At 43.2% G+C, this 21,348-nt stretch overlaps 1 protein-coding gene across 1 annotated transcript in view; it reads right to left on the reverse strand.

The window, feature by feature from the left end:
* The window catches only part of LOC147747521 (vitellogenin-A2-like), a 90,889-nt gene that overhangs the window by 4,701 nt on the left and 64,840 nt on the right, over window positions 1-21,348 (reverse strand). Inside the window, exons 26-31 of the mRNA XM_086953990.1 lie at window positions 10,416-10,628; window positions 10,177-10,319; window positions 8,531-8,669; window positions 8,303-8,438; window positions 2,975-3,161; window positions 74-162 (exon numbers count right to left, since the gene is read on the reverse strand). Coding sequence (XP_086810116.1) covers window positions 74-162; window positions 2,975-3,161; window positions 8,303-8,438; window positions 8,531-8,669; window positions 10,177-10,319; window positions 10,416-10,628 — 907 coding nt within the window. The remainder of the gene's footprint in view (window positions 1-73; window positions 163-2,974; window positions 3,162-8,302; window positions 8,439-8,530; window positions 8,670-10,176; window positions 10,320-10,415; window positions 10,629-21,348) is intronic.

The raw sequence follows: 21,348 nt of genomic DNA on the forward strand, positions 1-21,348 counted from the left end.
ATTGGTCCTTATTTCAGTTGTGATCAAATTGATAGTTTGATTATTGATGCAGCCAACACATTTTGTCACCTACCAGAATGTGATTCATATGGCAGGCTGCTCACTTCAATGCCATTTATTGTCAGCTTCAGGGAGTCAGCAGATGGGGACATGTCAATATCGCTGAAGAAGAAGAACAGATTATGTATGTTTTTATAAACATTTATATATGGTCACTGCATACACACTAACTTGGTCAATTGGTGGCATTTTTCAGGATTTCCCTGACATATACTTCAGACAAATCAAGAAATCCCTTTTGCCAGATTCACGTCCACAAGAAAGAATCTTGTACCATCTGATTCGACTCCAGAGAGACATACATCTACTTTTTCATCCTGTAAGTAGGCTTTACAGACTACCCACACATTATTCTTGTTTGCTGACAAGGGGTAAGCAGCAGAATGGGTCTGCATGACGGACAAGCTTCCATCTTATAGCATTTATTTATTGTTATCTCATTACTCTTAATTTGACATCAGTTGCATTTTAGGATAGGACTAGTCTTGGTCAGTAAGCATGTGCCAGTGTTTTACTATGATTTTAATTACCACAGAGGCCTTTGCTGCTTGACACATATGCCAGATCCCTCATTTTATGAATATTTTGTCACACTGTCAGTGTTTAAATGGCCAAATTCATAATGGGGGTGGCTCTATTTCAAGATGGTGAACTTCAGATGGCATACCAATCAGTTCCTAACTCACTGACAACATTCCTGTCAAAATAGCCATTCATCACTAATCGAGAAATGCATTTAGTTAAGTGGACAACTACTCTTAAAGTCGAAACTTGAAAACAAATCATTGCACACAGACCAACAAAAAACATCCTGCAGGTAAAATGTAATATAGACCTTTGCTGCCCACTGAACCGAGCCCCTTGACAATATGGGGCACAAAGTCCGCCCGCCATCCTCATGGAAAAAGGGACCGCCCGCGACCTTAGCAGCGGTCCCGCCATGCAAATTATGATTCGCCCGCCTCACTGGCAGGCACATCATGAATTTGTAACATTGCGGCGGGCGGTGTTTACACCAGCACATGCAGCAATGTTACAAATGCATGTTGTGCATTTGCATACACAAAGCGGCAGGTACCTCGCGGTGCCTGCCGCATTGTGTATGCAAATGCCGCCGTGGCGATGCATCGGACCGCCCCCATCCAAATATGGTTGGGGGTGTCTCGCAGACACCGCCACCATAGAAAATCACTTTTTCTGCCAGTCGACTTCGCGACCGGCGGAAATGCGGCGGACAACTTTTGGTCTGCCGCGGACCCCCCAGCCATCCTAATGTGGTGGGGGGTCATTTTGTTGAGGATGGCGGGCAGATTGCCCCTGCTGGGCCGGCGGTAGCTACCGCCGGCCCGGCGGGGGCAATCCGCCCACCATCCTAATGAACCCCTATGTTCCAAGAAACACATATTACTTAATATGAACGTTGTACAAAGTAGCTTTAGTAATCAATAAAAATTGTCTTTTAAATGGCAAATGGACATAGCAATATAAAATGTGAACATGCTCCAGGTGGAGACAAGCTGATAGCATTGTATCTAGTATTGCATCACCTCTCCATTAATAAACCAATACAGAGCACTCAGGTTACAGAAAGCTCAGATGAGAGCCAACAGGCATATTTTAAATGAATTTACACAAATAATCTAATACAATCAATGCATGTACTCACACGTGTTATACGACATGCGTAAGGACATGTCTATAGATTGTTATTAGGTAAACCTTCGGACATTTCCTCCCTCACCCCATAAGACCAACATTTTATTGAATTCTGGTTATTGTTCCCAGAGGAAAAACGGACTTCTTTTACTATTGGGATCCCTTGCTGTGAATACAGCAATAATAACTGTTATTGCCAAGTCCTTTAATGAGACTAGTTTTAGAAAACAAAATTCAGCTGAGTCTCAATGTCTGCTTTTCGCAAACTGGATAATGAAGGCATTTGATAACCATGCTCCTTTGACTTCTGAATGAGTTTCTGCTCCATAGTACTATCATAATTCAGCACGGGCCAAAGTCAAACCCCACTGGCTGCACACAAATCGAAGGGGTCATTCAATGATCATGCTAAAGTAATGTTTAGAAAAGGCCTGGCTGCATAAAAAAATCTTTTTTATCAGATTTTACTTTCTGTGTAGTTAGTGACTCTTCCAATAAATAGACATACACCGTTAAGGAGCCCTCTGACACTTCTAAAATAATCTCTTGCATGATTCCAGCCCAAGCCTTCAGCAAGCAACTTAACTCACATTTCTGGAAAAAACATTGCCAACTTTGGCCTAGATATTGACAACGTTTTTTCCTCTGCCTCCCCAACCTAGAATTCAGTTCTGATGACGTATCTTCTTTAGGCCAGATAACTAGGGAATACCCACTCTTTATAATTGCCAAAGTAAACTCAGGCACCCAATTGGAACTTTGTCCATCAATTACCCAGCACTATACCTGATCCTTACTTGTTTAATTAAATTCTCCACTTGAACAAAGATTAGTTCCTAGCACCCTTAAAGAAGCAATTGTCACATTACATGAGTGAGCCCACCTTGTCCAATATCTGGAATTGCCAGTACCTTGAGTAGGGAATCTAGTAGCAGGGTGACAGGATCCCAAGAAGTCGACCGCTCTTGCCATTAGATCACATCCTCTTAGTCCACAGAGGCCATCACATTGTGTAAAGAAGATACTGATGTTTGAACAGTTCAAACACAGTAATCTAAGTAAAATGTCATATATCATACAACTTGTTGACAACCATTAAGTCAATCACCTCTGTAATCTGTTTAATCATAAATATCATTAGACAATTGTGTCACAGAACAAGGAACACTTTTCCATTGGTTTTAAGAGATTAACATCTAAGGGTAACACCACGGATACACACTTTTGAACACTCAGCTTGTAAGACTGAAATACTCACTAGCTGCCAAGTTTGACGTTGATGGCCTTTTGTTCAGAAGACTCTTCCACTTTCTTCACCATCACCAGGAAATTCAGATCAGGACTGCAGTCTTGGACCAGGACATGGTAGCAGCTTCTGGGCATCGAGTAGTTAAAAGCAACATCATTGAAAGTAGTGATTGTGTCTTTGGAAACCGTACAGAGTCCTACGAAATAGTTAATAAAAGTACAAATAATTATATTTTGCCCCCTACAGTGAGAAAATTAGAAACTCTAAAACAGGACATTGATTAATGATAATGCAATGAGTACTGGAAGTGACAGGACACTTTTTAAAAGTGTGATGTTGCTGCATAGATCCCTTTCTCAGACTTAACTCCTCAACAACATCCTATTTGCTTCTCAGGAAATGCTAGGAGTGGAAATGACAAAAATAAGCCTATGTAGTAATCCGACCTCTGACCTCATGATGCTTGAGATCAAGGTTACCAAAGGGAAAGCGAAGTGTAGCGGTTGTTACATCTAACTGGCATCCAAGTCCCTCATTATACAAACCTGATTTTATTGGTTGTATCATGGCACAGCGCATGCGTTCACCACGCATGCCTTTACAACGTTTACACTACCACGCATGACCCACTAACACACCCCATTACCACGCATGTCATTACAATGTGCATTCATAAGCACATATTAAAAGTGCCACTACCACACATACAGTAACCAAGCATACCATTGGTACGTATACTTTTACCTCAGAATTGCGTTACTGCTTTACTGTGTTGTGTCTTTATGGAGTCACATCAGCTCTCTAGGTTGCATTCATATGTCATGGCTTTGGACCAAAGGATAATGTGCTCACGAGAAGTGTCACTTGAAATGAGTGACATTGGCCAACTTGTATGTGGGAGTCTATCCGGCTGGCAAATGGACACAGTGTCCCACTTGGGAAGAGTGAATCTTAAATGTGCCATAGCTCTTGTAGTCCAATCCTATGCTCCATTGTGCACTACCTTACACAAAATGTATATTACTCCAGGCTAAAACCAAGCAGTAAAAGAGAGTGTACACGTCAGCAGTGCACTGAAATAAGGGTGTTTTTAAAAGCATTGGTTTCGACGGGTGTTCGTTTCAGATTATTAGCACTCACTTCCTGTTCGCGTGCTGATGCTTCTCCCTGAACACCCACATAACTGAGGTTGCACGTTGCACCGCATGCTTGAGCAGCTCTACGTTAATTCTTGTTGGGGGAAGCAAGCATTCCAACACGCCTCTGTCTACCTCCATGCACATTTGTTCTTTGCTACCTTCTACTCATACCCTCTCAGCTTTGTGAGTGAAGATAACAGTGGTGCTGAGGTATTGTATCTTCTCATGCCGAAGCCGCGCCTAAGCCAAGCCCGTCTGCGCCCGTCCGAGCCTGGACCGAGCCCAGGGCCACCCCCCTTACATCGCCGCCCTCAACAAGGATAGTTTACACTGCTAATGAACTCCGTTATTTTAACAACACATTACAGACTGTACATGTGCCTCCGACATGCTTATTAGTTGACCCCATTGGAGGGCCTTTCCTATGCACTTTGTGCACTAATAAGAGCATGGTTACCCAAACCCACATTCCCCCTAATCCCCAGAAACTTATACACGCTGCACTTGTTAATGCCCGCTCGCTCCCCTGTCATACAATTGACATATTGGAGCTGCTCAACAACTATGCTATTGATCTCCTATTTTTGACTGAGACTTGGGGAGACAATGCATCAGGGCCGGACTTTAAGGCTGCAACGCCAGAGGATTACTGCGTCCATAGGCAGGATCGTATCTCTGCCCATAAAGGCGGGGGGATTGCAATAATATACCGCAACTGCCTCCGTATTAAAACCATCGATCTTAAACATTCAAGTTGTGAGGCGTTGGCTTTTACGATTACCCTTACCACTAACCAAACATTCACAGGCACTCTTTTATACCGACCACCAGGCTCTCGTTCAAACTTTCTTTCTCAACTCAATCAGTTGAGCGAGCTATCTGCAGATCATAAATACTTCACTCTCCTGGGAGATTTTAATTTTCATCTCGATTCATTGTTAGATAAAGATACTGATCAGCTTATTAATGATCTGCTTGCTGTAGGTCTTGAACAACTGATCACAGAGCCAACTCATGAAGCAGGCCATACGCTTGACGGTATATTTACTAATAACCCCCATATTATCAAAAACGCAATACTTCCTTTAACGTGGTCTGACCACTTCGCTATTTTATTTGATATTCGAATTAAAACTACATCTCCCTACACCACGTCTGTAAATCCTGATTTAAATTCCAGAGATTGGAAAAATCTTGATTTTAATCAACTTGCACAGATTCTTACTGACGCCTTTACAAGTATAGATACTGTATATGACCCAAACATTGCAGCTGATACCTATACTTCTATTTTGGAAGAAGCTTTTCTCACCTTGGCCCCTCCTAAAACATCCAAATGCAACAGGAAGACCCCTTCGGCCCCATGGTTTACCGAAAACCTTAGACTCCAACGACAATATTGTCGTAACAAGGAACGACATTGGCGTAAAAATTATAACTCAGCAGACAAGACTGCCTACAAAGCTGCACTTCTTAGTTATAAGCAGAGCATAGTACTTGAGAAAAACATCTATTACACTGCCCAAATAAACCAAGCCCGATGTAGCATGAAGAAACTGTTTGAAGTTGTCAACCACCTTGCCGAACCATCTAATCCCTCGACTGAAACGTCTCAAAATTTCTGTAACGTATTGGCCGACTTTTTCTCCGAAAAGGTCACATCCATATTCAAGGATTTCAGCCCAAAAGTGAAAACTTCCGATACCTTTGACTCTCAGTTATACGAGACTCTGACAGCTTTTACTGAATTTACCAGCACGAACCCACAAGATATTCACAAATTAATTCAGTCAATCAAATCTGGTTCCCCTCTGGATCCTTGTCATCCATCCATACTCAACAACATTCCAGACATTATTTCCATGCCACTTACACATATCTGCAATAATATGTTTGTTACAGGTTCCTACCCTACCATCTGGAAAAACACCATTATCAGGCCGCTTCTCAAAAAACCTTCCCTGGACCCCACACTATCTTCCAGTTATCGTCCCATTGCCTCTCTGCCGTTTCCAGCCAAGATCTTTGAATCGGTCATGAATAAACAACTATCTGACTATATTCATATTAATGACCTGTTAGACGAAACCCAGTTCGGTTTCCGGCAAGGTCATGGAACAGAGACCGCCCTGATCAAGGCGGCAGATGAAATCAGGGCTACAATGGATAAGGGTGGACAGGCTGTCTTGATTTTGCTGGACCTGTCGGCGGCTTTCGACACGGTCGATCATGCAACTCTGATCGGCCGTGTCGAGGCCATCGGCATCAAACATAGAGCTAGGGACCTCATTACATCATTCTTGGCTGATCGTAGACAAGCTGTCAAGTTGGGCATTTTTACTTCACCTACTTTCAGCCTTCCCTGTGGAGTCCCTCAGGGTTCCTCGCTAAGTCCGACCCTTTTTAATATCTATGTTTCGGACTTAGCGAGGGTAATAAAAGAGCATAACATCAATTTGACAACATACGCTGACGACACTCAGCTGGTGTTATCTATACACAAAGATGGACCCACGGTCGCAGCAAATTTCAAGAATGGTATGAGGGCCATTAGCAGCTGGATGGCTTCCAACTGCTTAAAACTCAACTCATCTAAGACGGAAGTTATGCTGTTTGGAAATATTCAACCTTTGTGGTCCCCTTCATGGTGGCCTGAGGAATTGGGAATTCCACCCCAACCTGTTAGTAAAGTCAGAAATCTGGGAGTGATATTTGACAACAAGCTCCTTTTCCATCATCATGCGAATTCGGTAGTGTCATCTTCCTTTAACATCTTAAGGAAAATAAAGAAACTTTTACCGTATCTTCCCATAGCTTTGGGAAAAACACTCATATCCACACTGGTGTTTTCTCGCACTGATTACTGCAACGCCCTCTTCCTCAATGCTCAAAAAAAGGTTATTTCCAAACTGCAACTAATACAAAATGCCTCCGCCAGAATTCTATTGGGCATTCCCAAATACAGCTCTGTTTCTGGACATCTAGACCAACTGCACTGGCTTCCAGTCAGAAGTCGCACGAAGTTCAAGACCCTTTGTATTGTCTATAAGGCAATAAACAACACGGGCCCTAAATTCCTGAGAAGTTCCTTTAAACCTTTGGCAACCCCTAGAACGTTGCGCTCTAACACGGCTCACATGCTTCAGATTCCTAGAACAAGGAAAGTGACCTGGGGAGACAGATTTTTCACCATAGCAGCGGCGAAATTGTGGAACTCCCTTCCCCTTAACATAAAGATTAGTCCATCTTTGATTGTCTTCAGAAAGCAGCTAAAGACTTGGCTGTTTTCTCAATGACATTCCTCGTAGATCACTTTTATTCACTGTTTCAATGTTTAATCTCTGGTTAGTTAGCTTTTAGCTGTTAGCGCCGAGACACCCACGGGTAATTGCAGCGCTTTAAAAATTGCAAGAAATAAATAAATAAATAAATAAACATGTGCAATTCGGATGGCTAATGAATGAGGGGGGTCTGTATTTCAGTGCAGTACAATGGATTGGCCTTTACCACACACATGCCTAAACCCTTACCGCACATATGCCTTTATCATTTGTGCCGTAAGAACAGAACAGAATTTGTTGTAAAGGCATGCGTGGTAAAGACACATTCATGGTAAAGGCATGCGTGCTAAAGCCATATGCATGGTAATAACATTGTAGTAATGGCCATGCGAGGTTTTAAACTCGTTGTAATTGCTGTTTCCCAATTTTATTTATGTCATTTGAGGTAACAGATGTCAAAATTATTTCTTCTTGGATTCTCATTTATGTTGCCATTGCAAAGTCATAGTTGCATGGATTAGAACATACCTCGTTAAAATCCTGTATTTACTGCCAATTTCAAAGCTCATGCCTAGACCATGGTATGAGAATATATTATTGGAGTGCCTGCTATTTGAGCGTTTAAAAGTTTAAAAACGAATATTGCTAAATAATTACATTAAAAGAATCAGACAGAACACCAATATTTTTATTGGGAATTGTGCTTAGTGATTTTATATTCTGTGAGCTCATAATTGTTATTAGGAATAAATGTATATAATCGACAATTTGCAATATTATGTTTTAAGGATTTTTACTTACATGTGTGGCATGTTCTGGCATGAATCAATTCCAGACAAACGGCAAGTGTGGTCTTAAAAAAATGTTACATTCGAGAGCAAAGGAATATCGAGATAAACGTACTCCCAGGTGTTTACCTCTTAGGTTGTCCAGCAGGTACTCAGGGGCTTCAGTAAAAATATTCCAGCTGGGGGACTGAAGGGATGAGATCTGTGTAGGGTGAGCAGCAGGGATCGCAACTGGAAGCTGAATGGATCTGAGGTAAAGTGTGAGCTGCAGAGGAATCAGAAAAAGGCATTAAATATCGATGGATCCACCCTTTACATGGTTAGAAATGTGTTACTGTCAGTAACTGTAATATTTACCCTTGGAACATGAATAACTGCATCAATGGTTCTTGGTGAGCTTAGTGAGAGGACCACTGTAGCTTTCTTAGATGGATTTTTCTGCAACTTTTCTGAGAACCCAGCCAAAAGTGCAGCTCCTGGGACAAACTGTGCAGCCCTGCAATATTGAAAAAACATAAATCCTTGATGCTGATTTACTCCTTTGAATGAAACATGAAATTAGGTGTTTCCAAAACACAGTGCTCAGAGTTCTAGGGGAATTTTAACTAGCTTGTCATGCTTTTTAATTGGTGAATTTGGCTTGGTTTAGAAACAAAAAACGAGTTGAACTTTTTGTAGGGAGTCATTTATGGTAGGCTGAGATTTTGCGGTCTGTGTATCTTTCAGTCAATCATTCAAGTGCATGTTCTGTAGTATTATAGCCATTGGCATACACTTCATCAGCTGATGAGTGAGCACCATGTTTGATATGCTTGCAAGGCAAGCATTTTGTTCTACAAGAACAAACTCCCAAAGTGAAAGTTTGTTCCTAAACAACAAAATAACAAAGCCACTGACATGTAGTTCAATTTTTCACTGAGTGTGTGGTCCCCTATGCGATTTTCTATAGGAGTGACAGTCGCACCACCCTAAATAGCACGGAGCAACTGCCCACTATGGGCCTGGGGTCCCATGATTAATGGACCCCCTTTCAAGGGTTTCCCACAGAAGAGCCAGCTAAGGTTCTACCAGTGGAAACCTTACAGCCTCCCATTTCTGCAGGGCACAGGAACTTCAAGTATTGGGTGGAGATGCATCTATTGCTTTATGGAGGATGTACCATGCCATCAGACTCTAAATGGACGTTTTTAACTGTTTCATTTCTTTTTGCCTCCCTCCCGTGAGAGGAAGTACTCAATCCTGCCTGCAAGCCTTTTATTGAAAAAATAGTACTATTTGTTTAATCCAAGCACCGCACATAAGACATACACCTGATGAGAATGCACTTGTTAAAATAGTTTTATGATTAAGTATGTTTTGTGATAATATTAAAATATGTTAAGATGGTGCATTGATTACAGGCCTTTTAATTTAGGGCTATGTATGCATGTTGAAAGAATGAATTAATGTTTTTTTACGTTAGAAAACTGTTTTTGAATATTGGTATATTAAGGGATTGGTTTGGCAGCTGAATGAGATATATGCGCCAAGAAAATGAGTGTAAAAAGACCTCTTCTCTCAACGGTTTACATCGATGTATTATTCATTAGTCAGGTTGCCGAAAAATGCTCATGAGAAAAAGGTCTAAATAAATTCGAATATGACCTTCAGTTAAAGCTGCAGTGCTAGTAGAGGTTAGTGGAGACTAACACCAAGGACCAAATGACTAGGCCTACTGTTTTATTTGCGGCGTATTTTGGTTACATTTTGAACTTTGTGGCTGAAACTGATGCCAACTTTGTTGATTTTAAGAAGATGTCTATTCCACAGTGTTGCACCAAATAACATTTTGAATTCCCAGTTTTATTTTCTGTACTCCTACCATCCTGCTTAACACTATTCAAACTACAGGTTGTAAGTTACATGGGGAACTGACCCGTTGGTGCCTACCTCAGAATATAGCTTTTCTTGCTTTTCATGAATATATACAATCAGTAAATTGTTACATAATGTAGAAATATTACCATTTTCCAACCGATTTCAGTTTTGATGGGATTCTTGGCCACTCCACCTTCAGCCTCAGGCCTGGTTGGCTGCCAAAGTGACCAGTTTGAGCCTTTGCAGCAATTTTGTAGTCCTGACAATTCTGACCCCATTTCAGGGAGGCCTAAACATAATGTAAGTAATGACATATATTAAATTTGATGAATTATATACAGAGGAGATGTTACTTTCCCTGTGTCGTCTGCTCCCCTGGCCTCACCTGTGCTTCATGAGAGTTGACAACAATTGCATTTGCACAAGCGCGCCATCTACTGGAGGCGGCGATTTCCACAGCATAGGCCTGGATCTGGGGCTTGGAGGCGTGGTAGTCAGCGTATACGATCACCTGGTATCCTTGTTTCTTGTTGTCATTTCTCACCGCTTGAGCAGTAACTGCCAACACTGGGGGCTTGTTGTCTCCCATAAATGCAGGCTAGAGGCATGTGACAAAATTGGAAAACAGCTATTACAATGGAGACCTGAAAACTCAAGTCAAGTCAAGTCATGGATATTTATATGGCACACAAATCACTTCCAGGAAGTCTCATGGCGCCTGCAGCAGACTCTGACATCAGAAAACTGCACTAATTTGCAAATAACCAGGTCTTTAGTCCTTTGCGAAAACGGCCATGATCAGGGAGTTACGGAGATGGAGCGGAATTTTGTTCCATGCGGCTGGGGCAAAATACGAGAATGCTCGGCCACCATTCCTGGAAGTACGTACTCTCAGAGGTGTTAGTAAAAATTCATTCTTGCCTGGGATTTCTTGATGGCTGAAACCATTTGAGATTTTTGGACCAGTATTTCGGACCCCTTCCGTACAGTTGTCTATGCACCAGACATAGTGTTTTGAAAAGGATACACTTTTTTACTGGCAGCCAATGTAGGCTCTTTAAACAAGCAGCAGAGGATGTTTTTCTCGGGAGGTTAAGAACCAGCCGGGCTGCTGTGTTTTGAAGAACCTGAAGCCTCTTCATATGGTGTTCATTTATAGAAATCAGGAAAGCATTCCCGTAATCCATTCTGCTTATTATTATGCCCTGGACCAAAGGTTTGCTCTGCACCAGTTCTATTGTCAGTCGGGATGCACAGGCACTTTCTAAAGTGGATGTTCAGACACCTTTGCACTATTAAAAATGGGGCACTCTCCTCAAAAGAAAACCTTGCTATATGATAAGAAAAAGGGCCGTAGGCAAGCATTGTTGGATTCCATGGATAGGAATTGCAATGAATTGCTCGGCCAGCTTGTGTATAATGCAACTGGTTGTACTTATGCGTATAGCAGAGCCCCGAGACCCCATAATGCCTCGACTTCCACAGTCCATCATAGGAAACATATTCGATGCTTTCCAAATTGCAATTGCACAGTCTTTAGAAACTTCACCACCATCTGTGTGACTCTAAAAGGATCTCTCTTCTAAGCCTCTGCCTCTAGTGATTACAAGCTTTCTCGACCTAGAGACAATCAAGACGCATGAAGCCTGATACACTTGTTGTTAGTAAATAATCCATAAACTATAGTCTCTTGTAGGGGACACTGATGTTTCATCTAGTTTATTCAAATGCATTAAAGAGAACAGTTGCACTTTCTCTGCTTTGCTGTATAAAACACATGGTAGCCTGTTTATCATTGAAAAAAAGCTTTTGTTTCCAAATGATCTTCATTAACGTTTCATAGGATACAATTTGCATCAGCGATAATCAGCAGATTTACCTTTCGACATCAGTGGATGTTTATCGTAGAAACAAACATCCATTCTCTAGTTTATTTTAAGGAGGATACAGACTTCTTCTCCTGAGTTGCAGAGGAAATTATTGCTTGGATTTCTCAAATTTTTCATATAGAACATGAAGATATCTTCTACATCAGTGCAGAAAGACTTCTCTCTGAGTTTGTTGTAGAAGGTAAACTACAATGTCCAGAATTCCTTGCAGGAGGAAGTGTAAGAATTATTAACTTCCTGGGTGGTATGGGTAATTTAAACAATGCACTTTTTAAGTTAAAATTAACCGTGAGCAAGGTAGATGTAACTACCGAAACGCGCTGTTTTCTGTGCAACAATAACAAATTAAAATCGAATAGCAGAAGATACTGTCTGAGTGGCGGCTCATTTCGTTGATTTCATGGATCAACGGTGTTGGATTGATTGGCGGCTTGGTTCGGCCGCGGTGAGCGACGCACCGCTGAGCAGCGCCATTACGGGGGAAATTGAGCTATGGAGTTGTGATATATATATATATATATATATATATATATATATATATTAATTTCCACAGTATGCTTCAAAGCAAAAATGCGCACTCTGGAAGTAACAGCCAAAGAAATGTATTCTTAGTTACACACTACGCGTTTCGACACAGATTGTGCCTTGATCACACATTATATATATATATATATATATATATATATATTCAATGAAAAAACCATAGGTTATAGGCCATATATAGTTAGGAATTAGCATTTACAAAACCTTATTTTACTCGCATAAAACCATTGAAATTCCATATATAGTTAGCTAACTATAAGCGCTAACTATATATCGCGCACCCGCAATCCACTGCTGATGATGTCACATATTACATCATTCATGACATGGTCAGTGACATCACTGATGACATCACTGATTACAACATCCAGTGACTGTATGTTTCTGTAAAGTTAAAATATGTTTCACATATTGAAGAATGAGTGGATGTATAAGTGTCTGGATGAAGAATTTAGTAGGTGCATGACTGACTGTATGAGTGAGTGATTAAATGTGTCTCACTGAGTGCATGGGTTAGTGACTAAACTGTCTTAATTCGTGCATCAGTATGTTTGTTGTTGTGTAAACTGCTGCTTGTGTTGATCAGTAGCTATAAGAGTAGCCATATGGGTTATTGATTGGTTGCCCAAATATTTGAATGGGAGGCTGAGTGTGTGTGTGGGTGGCTGGGAGGTGCGTGACTCTGTGCATAGATGTGTAAGCAGTTGATTCACTAGGAGTATGAGTTCAAGAGTGCATGTGGAAACAGCTATATGAGCGGTTGACTGTGCATGGGTGTGTTGGTGAGTGAATGGATTTCTCATTGCTACATGTGCAAGTAAGTACGTATGTAAAACACAATACATGTGAGAGTTGAGATATATAAATAACTGAACATAAGAGCCAGTGAATGTGTGAGTGGCTGTATCGATCACTGTGAGCTTGTATCAGGGATTATATAAGAGAGTAAATATGTGTTATTATATGTTTGAATAAGTAAGATGTGTATAACTGTATAGTTGAGGAAATGGAGGTGTGATTGATTCTTTGCATGACTGACTAGGTGTGTGAGTAAGTCCATGGATGAGTGACAGTCTGTGAGTGTCTGTTTATACTGAGTGTATGTAAGGTTATATTAGAGTCTGAAGAGGTTCATTGTATTATCACATGAGTGATGTGATCAGTGATGACAAATGAGATGTCATCAGTGATGTCATTTGAGTTGTCATCAGTGATGTCATTTGAGATGTCATCATTGATATCATTTGAGTTGTCATCAGTGATGTCATTTGAGATGTCATCAGTGATGTCATCAGTGATGTCACTGACCATGTCATGAATGATGTAATATGTGACATCATCAGCAGTGGATTGCGGGTGCGCGATATATAGTTAGCGCTTATAGTTAGCTAACTATATATGGAATTTCAATGGTTTTATGCGAGTAAAATAAGGTTTTGTAAATGCTAATTCCTAACTATATATGGCCTATAACCTATGGTTTTTTCATTGAATTTTCAAGGTTTTGTAAATGCAAATTCCTAACTATATATCCACTATAACCTATGGTTTTTTCTGTGAATTTCATTGGTTTTTTAATAGCAAATATGAAAAGCTTTAAAATGTCAAGTACGTGATAGATAAAAACATTTTCGTATTTATGCACGCTGATGTGCTTTGAACGCTGCCCCCCCCCCTCCCCTCTTTTGCCTTTGTTAGTACTCTCTCTTTGCAGATACAGAAGGGCAGTTAACGCAGGCCTTTACCCCCGTTGTAATCCGTCGTACCTCCTTGTCTCTCCATTTGATTGATTGTTGTCCAAGCATTTACTGTTTTAGAATTGGTTCTCTTTGGATCATTCTCTATTTACAAACAAGCACAAAGTCGCAATACTCTGTTTAGTCTTTGCAGATAGTGAAAAATCGTGTAAAAAAATAAAAGTAATCGAGCAAAATCAGTAGGCCACTAATTGGATCTCTTTTTGACCTCGCTAAAATAGAAATATTAGGAACAACCCTTCTTGAGAAATACGAAAATAGTGAGATGAACTGAGCTCCACACCATGAGGGCTGCAAGACAGCTCGGCTCCATCACCCATCCCGCACAAAATAATGACAAACCCTATGCAAATATTAAAAATATAGACAACACACCAGCAAAGAAATAGGGTAAAACATTTTATTAAAAAACTATTTACATAACGTTGGTTTATAAGATGATGTCAGTAGTGGACCGATGTGTGAATAGATCGAAAACAGCACAAGGCTCCAAGATCCGGATAGCAAGCTCCTGGATGTTGGGTGCCATAGTTTAGAGTTCTGAATTTCAGCCTTTTTCAATGCCTGTGCTTTGTTGAATCAAAATGGCGGTTTGACACAAAGCTGACTCAAGCGTTGTTACTGATGCTATGCAGACCAAAACTGGTTTTCAGTTTGTACATTTTTCTAGATTTTTCAATCCAAGTTTGGTTGACTTTGTAGAACGATGGCTTCAGATTTTCAACATACGGTGTGGTGGCGCTGACTGGGAGGGGGCGCTTCGCTCCTGCCCCCTCCCCAAGTAAGATTTTCATACGTGAAAGTACGTTAATGGTTTTGGTCCCCGAGATGCTTCGATGTCACTACCATTCTCAAATAGCATAAGTTCTGGATGTTGGGTGCCATAGTTAAGAGTTCTGAGCAGCGCTTGTAACACTGTCTGAAGCTTATTTCCTCCTACTGCAGCTTCACTATTCTCAAAGTAAGTGAGTGTCGTTTGTGGACCTGACTGCATTAGAAAACAATATGATATGTTACCTTCCTAAACAGCTTGACGGAGGCCCCTGAGGGGCGCTGTGATGGCCATGGACTCGGAGAAGACGCTTGGCTCCGACACCCTCCCCAAGTCTTATAGCACTGGTGTAGCCTGAGATCGCCCCCGACATAGGCGGCCGGCTCCCGGGGTCCGGCGGTACTTTTTGCCTTTTGATGACTCTTCAATTCTGGACCTTGTCCCACAATCCGTTTGACCTGAAGACAAGCTGTAGTGAGGCGCCCCTTTATCGTTTTAGTTGCCATTCCGCCCGCTTTTGCTACACTGTGCCTCTTCCGCCATTCAGCTGTTTTCCGCCCGCTCTTGCGACTACAGCGTCTCGCTCACCATGTAGTTGAGATGCGCCCGCTCTAGCGGTGCAGCGATAGGCGGCTGCCACAGGACTCTCAAAATGGCGGCCGGCTCTTCGGTTTTGGGCCTGGTCCACTAAAATGGCCCTGGGACACCTTGGAACTCGGACGCTTGTCTGCTAGGGCTTGGATCCCATTCTCGAAAAGCGTCCCCTCAGCCGTGAAGATTCTACAAAAGTCATGGGGGCCTCCGACTCCCGCAGGCTTCTGGTGGGGAGCGGCTGCCATGATTGCTCGTGGAATGGCCACGACGGAGCTACGAGATGGTAGTGGTCTCATGCTGACGCCAGCTTTAGTCTGAAACATCCAGAAACACTGTAGACTACCAATTCGATCAGTTCCGGTAGCGCCCCAACATGACCCGGAAGAGAAGAACTTGCCCTCCCCTCTTTGACTGATGGTTCTTGTTGCCTGTCCCCTCTGTTGTCATTTAACAGAACTTTTTGGACTACTGAAAGGGGTTGTGTTCTGAACGCTGGTTGGTGGAGACATTTAGACTATATTCTTGACCTACGTTGTCGCGTAATGCGTTTTATGACACGCCGCGTTAGCGCACCCGGAAGTGATCCGAGGCGCGGCGCGCAGCGCGTAACGTAAGCATAACAGGTCATGTGACTTGTTAATAAAACTTTTCATTGGTTCATTTTACTTTTGTTAATTTAATGATGAAAAGCTTGGTCATATGACCTAAAAATTACGCTTTTTATTATTTTCGAACAATATTTTTTTTTCAAACATATGTTATAATATTCCAGGCTAATGTACTTTCCCGGAAAATTTACAACTGTCTGGCAAGTAAAATATATTCCTTTTTCGAGAAAAAGGGCGTTTCTTCCTTCCATGACGGAGCCGTTGAGTAAAAGAGATTCGGCCTGCTGTCTTAGTCGCCGATGCGCCTGATTATCAGATTCTTATCGATCACTTTATGTTGCAGACATGAAAAACACAACTGCCCTTGACCATTTATCTTTACTGCGTTCCTACATATTATACCTTTTATCCGTCATGTAATTGGACTGCTTTATTTCACTTGCCTTTTACTGATTCGAAAACAGTCACTAAAAGTAAAAACTTTACAAATGAAAATACTACTACCGTGTTTTGTTTTAAAAACCTTTATTGTGAAAATGTCAGTATACAAATACGGGCCTATAACCACGTGGGCCGGCCACGGAGCAAACTCAAATCGTATATGATGAGGAGACATTTACACTGTAGAAGAACGTAACGAGCGGGCCATTAGGTGACAAGAACAAAGGTGTCTAACAGTTGCGGAATCGGTGGACGTACATTTTGTAATTAAAATACGACAGGGCCACTTACAATAACATTTTCTAGATATACATTTGCGGGCAAAGAGTTACGAGTCCCATTTATACCGGCGCCATTTTGGGCGAGGCCGGGCAGGTCCAAGATATAGTCAAAATGTCTCCACCAACCATCGGCCAGACCAGAACCCCTTTCGGCCCTTTATGCTACAAGATGGTGTCTTCCATTCAGAAAATATTGGTGGCAGCATTTTGAAAGGAAACAGAAACAGCCGTTCTCCTAGTGAGTTTCACATTGTTACATTTAGGAAGAATGTTGAAGAGTAGTATGTGGAAAATCTGAAGCCATTTTTCTACAAACTCTCAATCAGACTTGGATGGAAAAAAAAAACATGAAGAATGTACAAACTGAAAACCAATTTTTGTCTGTATAGCACCAACAGTAACACTTGAGTCAGCTTTGTGTCAAGCCGCCATTTTCATTCAATCAATAGCGTCCCCCTGCACACATTCAGGGACCTGGTCGTGTCTTCAGATGAAACGCATTGTAGGAAAAGAAGCAGAAAAGAAAAGGAAAAAAGTTCCGCCGGACCTAGTGAAGCTGCAGCAGGTGCAAATAAGCTTCAGACAGTCTTCAACTTACTCTGATTCTTATAATAAACTTCAGATAGTCTTACAAGCACTACTCAGAACTCTCAACTGAGGCACTCAACATCCAGGACTTGCCATTCGGATCTTAGCGCCTTGTATTTTTGTTTTGTTCTTGATGGAGGGGAAACAACAAAAAACAGGCATTGAAAACGGCTCAACTGGAGCAAAAAAAAAATTACTTCTTGGGTGCATTAGGGCATTTATGATTTTCGAATGCCGTATTCATCATGTTGATGCTCATGTTGCCATAGGACAGCATAGCACCACAGTGTATACAAGTTAACTTCATATGTTCAGATGAGGCAGGTGGCATATTTAGCATTCACCTTCTTTGATCCAGGAGGGATGGAGAAAAACTGCCAGATGAAACTTGAAACTTGGCCATCCAGATCTCGGCGCGTTCGACTCACTGTACCGCAACAGTGACCGCAACTCAGCTGGACACGCCGTCTTTCGGCGCAGCATTGTAGCATGGCCACACCAGTGCGGCAATTTGCTAGACACCACCTCGGTGCCATCCGGATCTCGGCGCGTTCGAGTCACTGTACCGCAACAGTGACCGCAATTCAGCTGGACACGCCGTCTTTCGGCGCAGCATTGTAGGATGGCCACACCAGTGCGGCAATTTGCTGGACACCACCTCGGTGCCATCCGGATCTCGGTGCGTTCGAGTCACTGTACCGCAACAGTGACCGCAACTCAGCTGGACACGCCGTCTTTCGGCGCAGCATTGTAGGATGGCCACACCAGTGCGGCAATTTGCTGGACACCACCTCGGTGCCATCCGGATCTCGACGCGTTGTGCTGCCTTCGGCCTATTCGCACATCGGTCCGCTACTGACAGTGACCGCAACTCAGCTGGACACGCCGTCTTTCGGCGCAGCATTGTAGGATGGCCACACCAGTGCGGCAATTTGCTGGACACCACATCGGTGCCATCCGCATCTCGACGCGTTGTGCTGCCTTCGGCCTATTCGCACATCGGTCCGCTACTGACAGTGACCGCAACTCAGCTGGACACGCCGTCTTTCGGCGCAGCATTGTAGGATGGCCACACCAGTGCGGCAATTTGCTGGACACCACCTCGGTGCCATCCGGATCTCGACGCGTTGTGCTGCCTTCGGCCTATTCGCACATCGGTCCGCTACTGACGCCGCCTCACGTGCCAACGGATTTTCTACGCTTTTTGTAGCCCTATGCCGCAGAACAGGTCATGTGACTTGTTTATAAAACTTTTCATTGGTTCATTTTACTTTTGGTTTCCTAAAGATGGAAGGCTTGGTCATATGACCTAAAAATAACACTTTTCATTGGTTTAGAACATTTTTTTTCCCAAACGATGAAAGCCCCACCTTGTTTCTGGATCATTCAGACTGAAGCTGGCGTCAGCATGAGAGCACCACCATCTCGTGGCTCCGTCGTGGTCATTCCGCGAGCAATCATGGCAGCCGCTCCCCACCGGAAGCCTGCGGGAGTCGGGGGCCCCCAAGACTTTTATACAATCTTCACGGCTGAGGGGACGCTTTTCGAGAATGGAGCCCAAGCCCTAGCAGGCAAGCGTCCGACTTCCAAGGTGTCCCAGGGCCATTTCAGTGGACCAGGCCCAAAACCGAAGAGCCGTCCGCCATTTTGACAGCCATGTGGCAGCCGCCTATCGCTGCACTGCAAGAGTGGGAGCAACTCCACAACATGGTGAGCGAGACGCTGTGGCCGCAAGAGCGAGCGCAACTCAGCTAGATGGCCGCCACCTGGGGAGGCCCGTTCACGCCGCCTCCCCCCCCCCCCCCGGGCCGCCGCACGCCAATTTTCGGAGCAGCATTGTAGGATACCAAAACCAGTGCGGCAGTTTACTGGACATCACCTGGGTGCCTGTCGTACATGTTGTGTCAGCCATGTGACACTGGACACAGACCGCTACTGACGAGGCCTCCCCCCGCACCACCCGGGACGCCCCACGCTGTTTTTCTGTGCTGCATTGTAGGATCCCTAAACCAGTGCGGCACCCAGGCGACATCACCTGGGTGCCGTCCAGAACTCTGCACGTTGTGCTGCCTTGGGACTATTCGCACAACAGACCGCTACTGACGAGGCCTCCCCCCGCCCCACCCGGGACACCCCACGCCAATTTTCGGAGCAGCATTGTAGGATCCCTAAACCAGTGCGGCACCCAGGCGACATCACCTGGGTGCCGTCCAGAACTCTGCACGTTGTGCTGCCTTGGGACTATTCGCACAAAAGACAGCTTCTAACCATTGTTGCTTTTTGTGTTAATAAATGTTTAAATGTTTTTAGTTTTTGTTCTGTTCATTATCGTTAAAAGTTAATAAAGTTTTATAACCTTACTTTGTTGGAGTGTTATCTATTTTTTGAAAAACGGGTGAATGGGGCCTTGAATCGGGTTATTGTCATGTGTGGGCTTTGGAAGTGTGCTGCTGCAGGATCGGACATTTCAAACTCAAATGCACGTTCTTTTTCTTACCTTTCCGAAGCATGGAGCGCAATAGCAAGCAGAGAAAGGGTGATGCACGTGTTGAACACTACCTGACCTGGCAAGTTGCTGGCAGTGCCCCCCCGCCCGCTCCTGAAAGAGGGCACACACACACCGCCGCCCCGAGTACTTCAGAAATCTTTAAAAGACCATGCGCTTGTTCATGAGGCTTAAATGGTTTATCACCTCTTCTAGAACCCCTACATCGACCCTCTGACGTTTCATGGAAAAATTACCATGTAACACAATACCAAGCCCTATCAGCTGAAACCCCCAAGGAATCGTGGGGCATATTAGCAAGGGGGTTTATCTCCGCTTTTTTGGCTTTAAAAACCATGAAAGCGGAGATAAAATTATTTCCCTATTATCAAGCTGTCGCTAACACCAGTTAGTGACACCTAAAAGGAGATAGCGACCATCTTGGGCCCGGCTTTGCATGTCAGTGATACTTATCACTAATGACATGCAAAGTGGCGTGCCAAGATGTTAGCGACTGGAAACAGTCCCTAACATCGCTACCTTCTATTACCAACTTTTGGAGATATTCGCACTAAGCGCGAATATCTCCAAAAGCTAACACCTGCCCTGAGCAGGTCTTAGCCATGTTATCCAATGGGAGGTGGATAACATGGCTAAGAGCATTAGGTCGATAATACATGAATATCGCTGACTTTTCTGCGATAATAGCAAGGTTTATCTGCGATAAAAATCGCCGATGTGCGGCGATAATTTTTGTCTCTAAACAAGTTATAGACAAAAATTATCGCTAGTTGTTAGTAATATGCCCCCGGGTTTTTGCTTGCAGAAATCGGGAGGCGGGAGACTAGCACTGAAATCAGTACTCACACGCCTGAATCAGGAGAATTGGCATGTCTGAATTCTCTACAGCTGGGGCCATAAACTACATCCGCAGGGGTAGGTGATAGCCTGGGACCAGCCTAGCATCTAAAATGGCTGCCGTGCACGACAAAATTGTGGCATTCGAAAAAAGGCAAGATGGCGCAGCCGCTGGAAGAGATATATCAACATATATCAGCCTCCTCAGCCACCCTCAGGAAACATAGGGGATTAGGATATGTCTCCCGCACCCCCTTATACCTAGTACTTTAATTAACGAAGCACAAAATGGCGAATTCCCGTTTCGCTACCAGTTTGCGGCCCAGTTCGCGGCCCGTGAAGCGCTTCTACCGTGAAAAATCATTTTTTTTTTATTTTCCCCACGGGACCCTTTAATAACCCCAACAACATTCCTAGGGGGTCAAGAGGGGGATACCTTGCCCCCTTTCATTAAATTCCCCCTTAGTTTTTCACCTTTTCTTCTCTCTCGATCCTACCGAGA

The sequence above is a fragment of the Lissotriton vulgaris genome, chromosome 1_1, assembly GCF_964263255.1.
Source record: "Lissotriton vulgaris chromosome 1_1, aLisVul1.2, whole genome shotgun sequence".
Lineage (NCBI taxonomy): Eukaryota > Metazoa > Chordata > Amphibia > Caudata > Salamandridae > Lissotriton > Lissotriton vulgaris.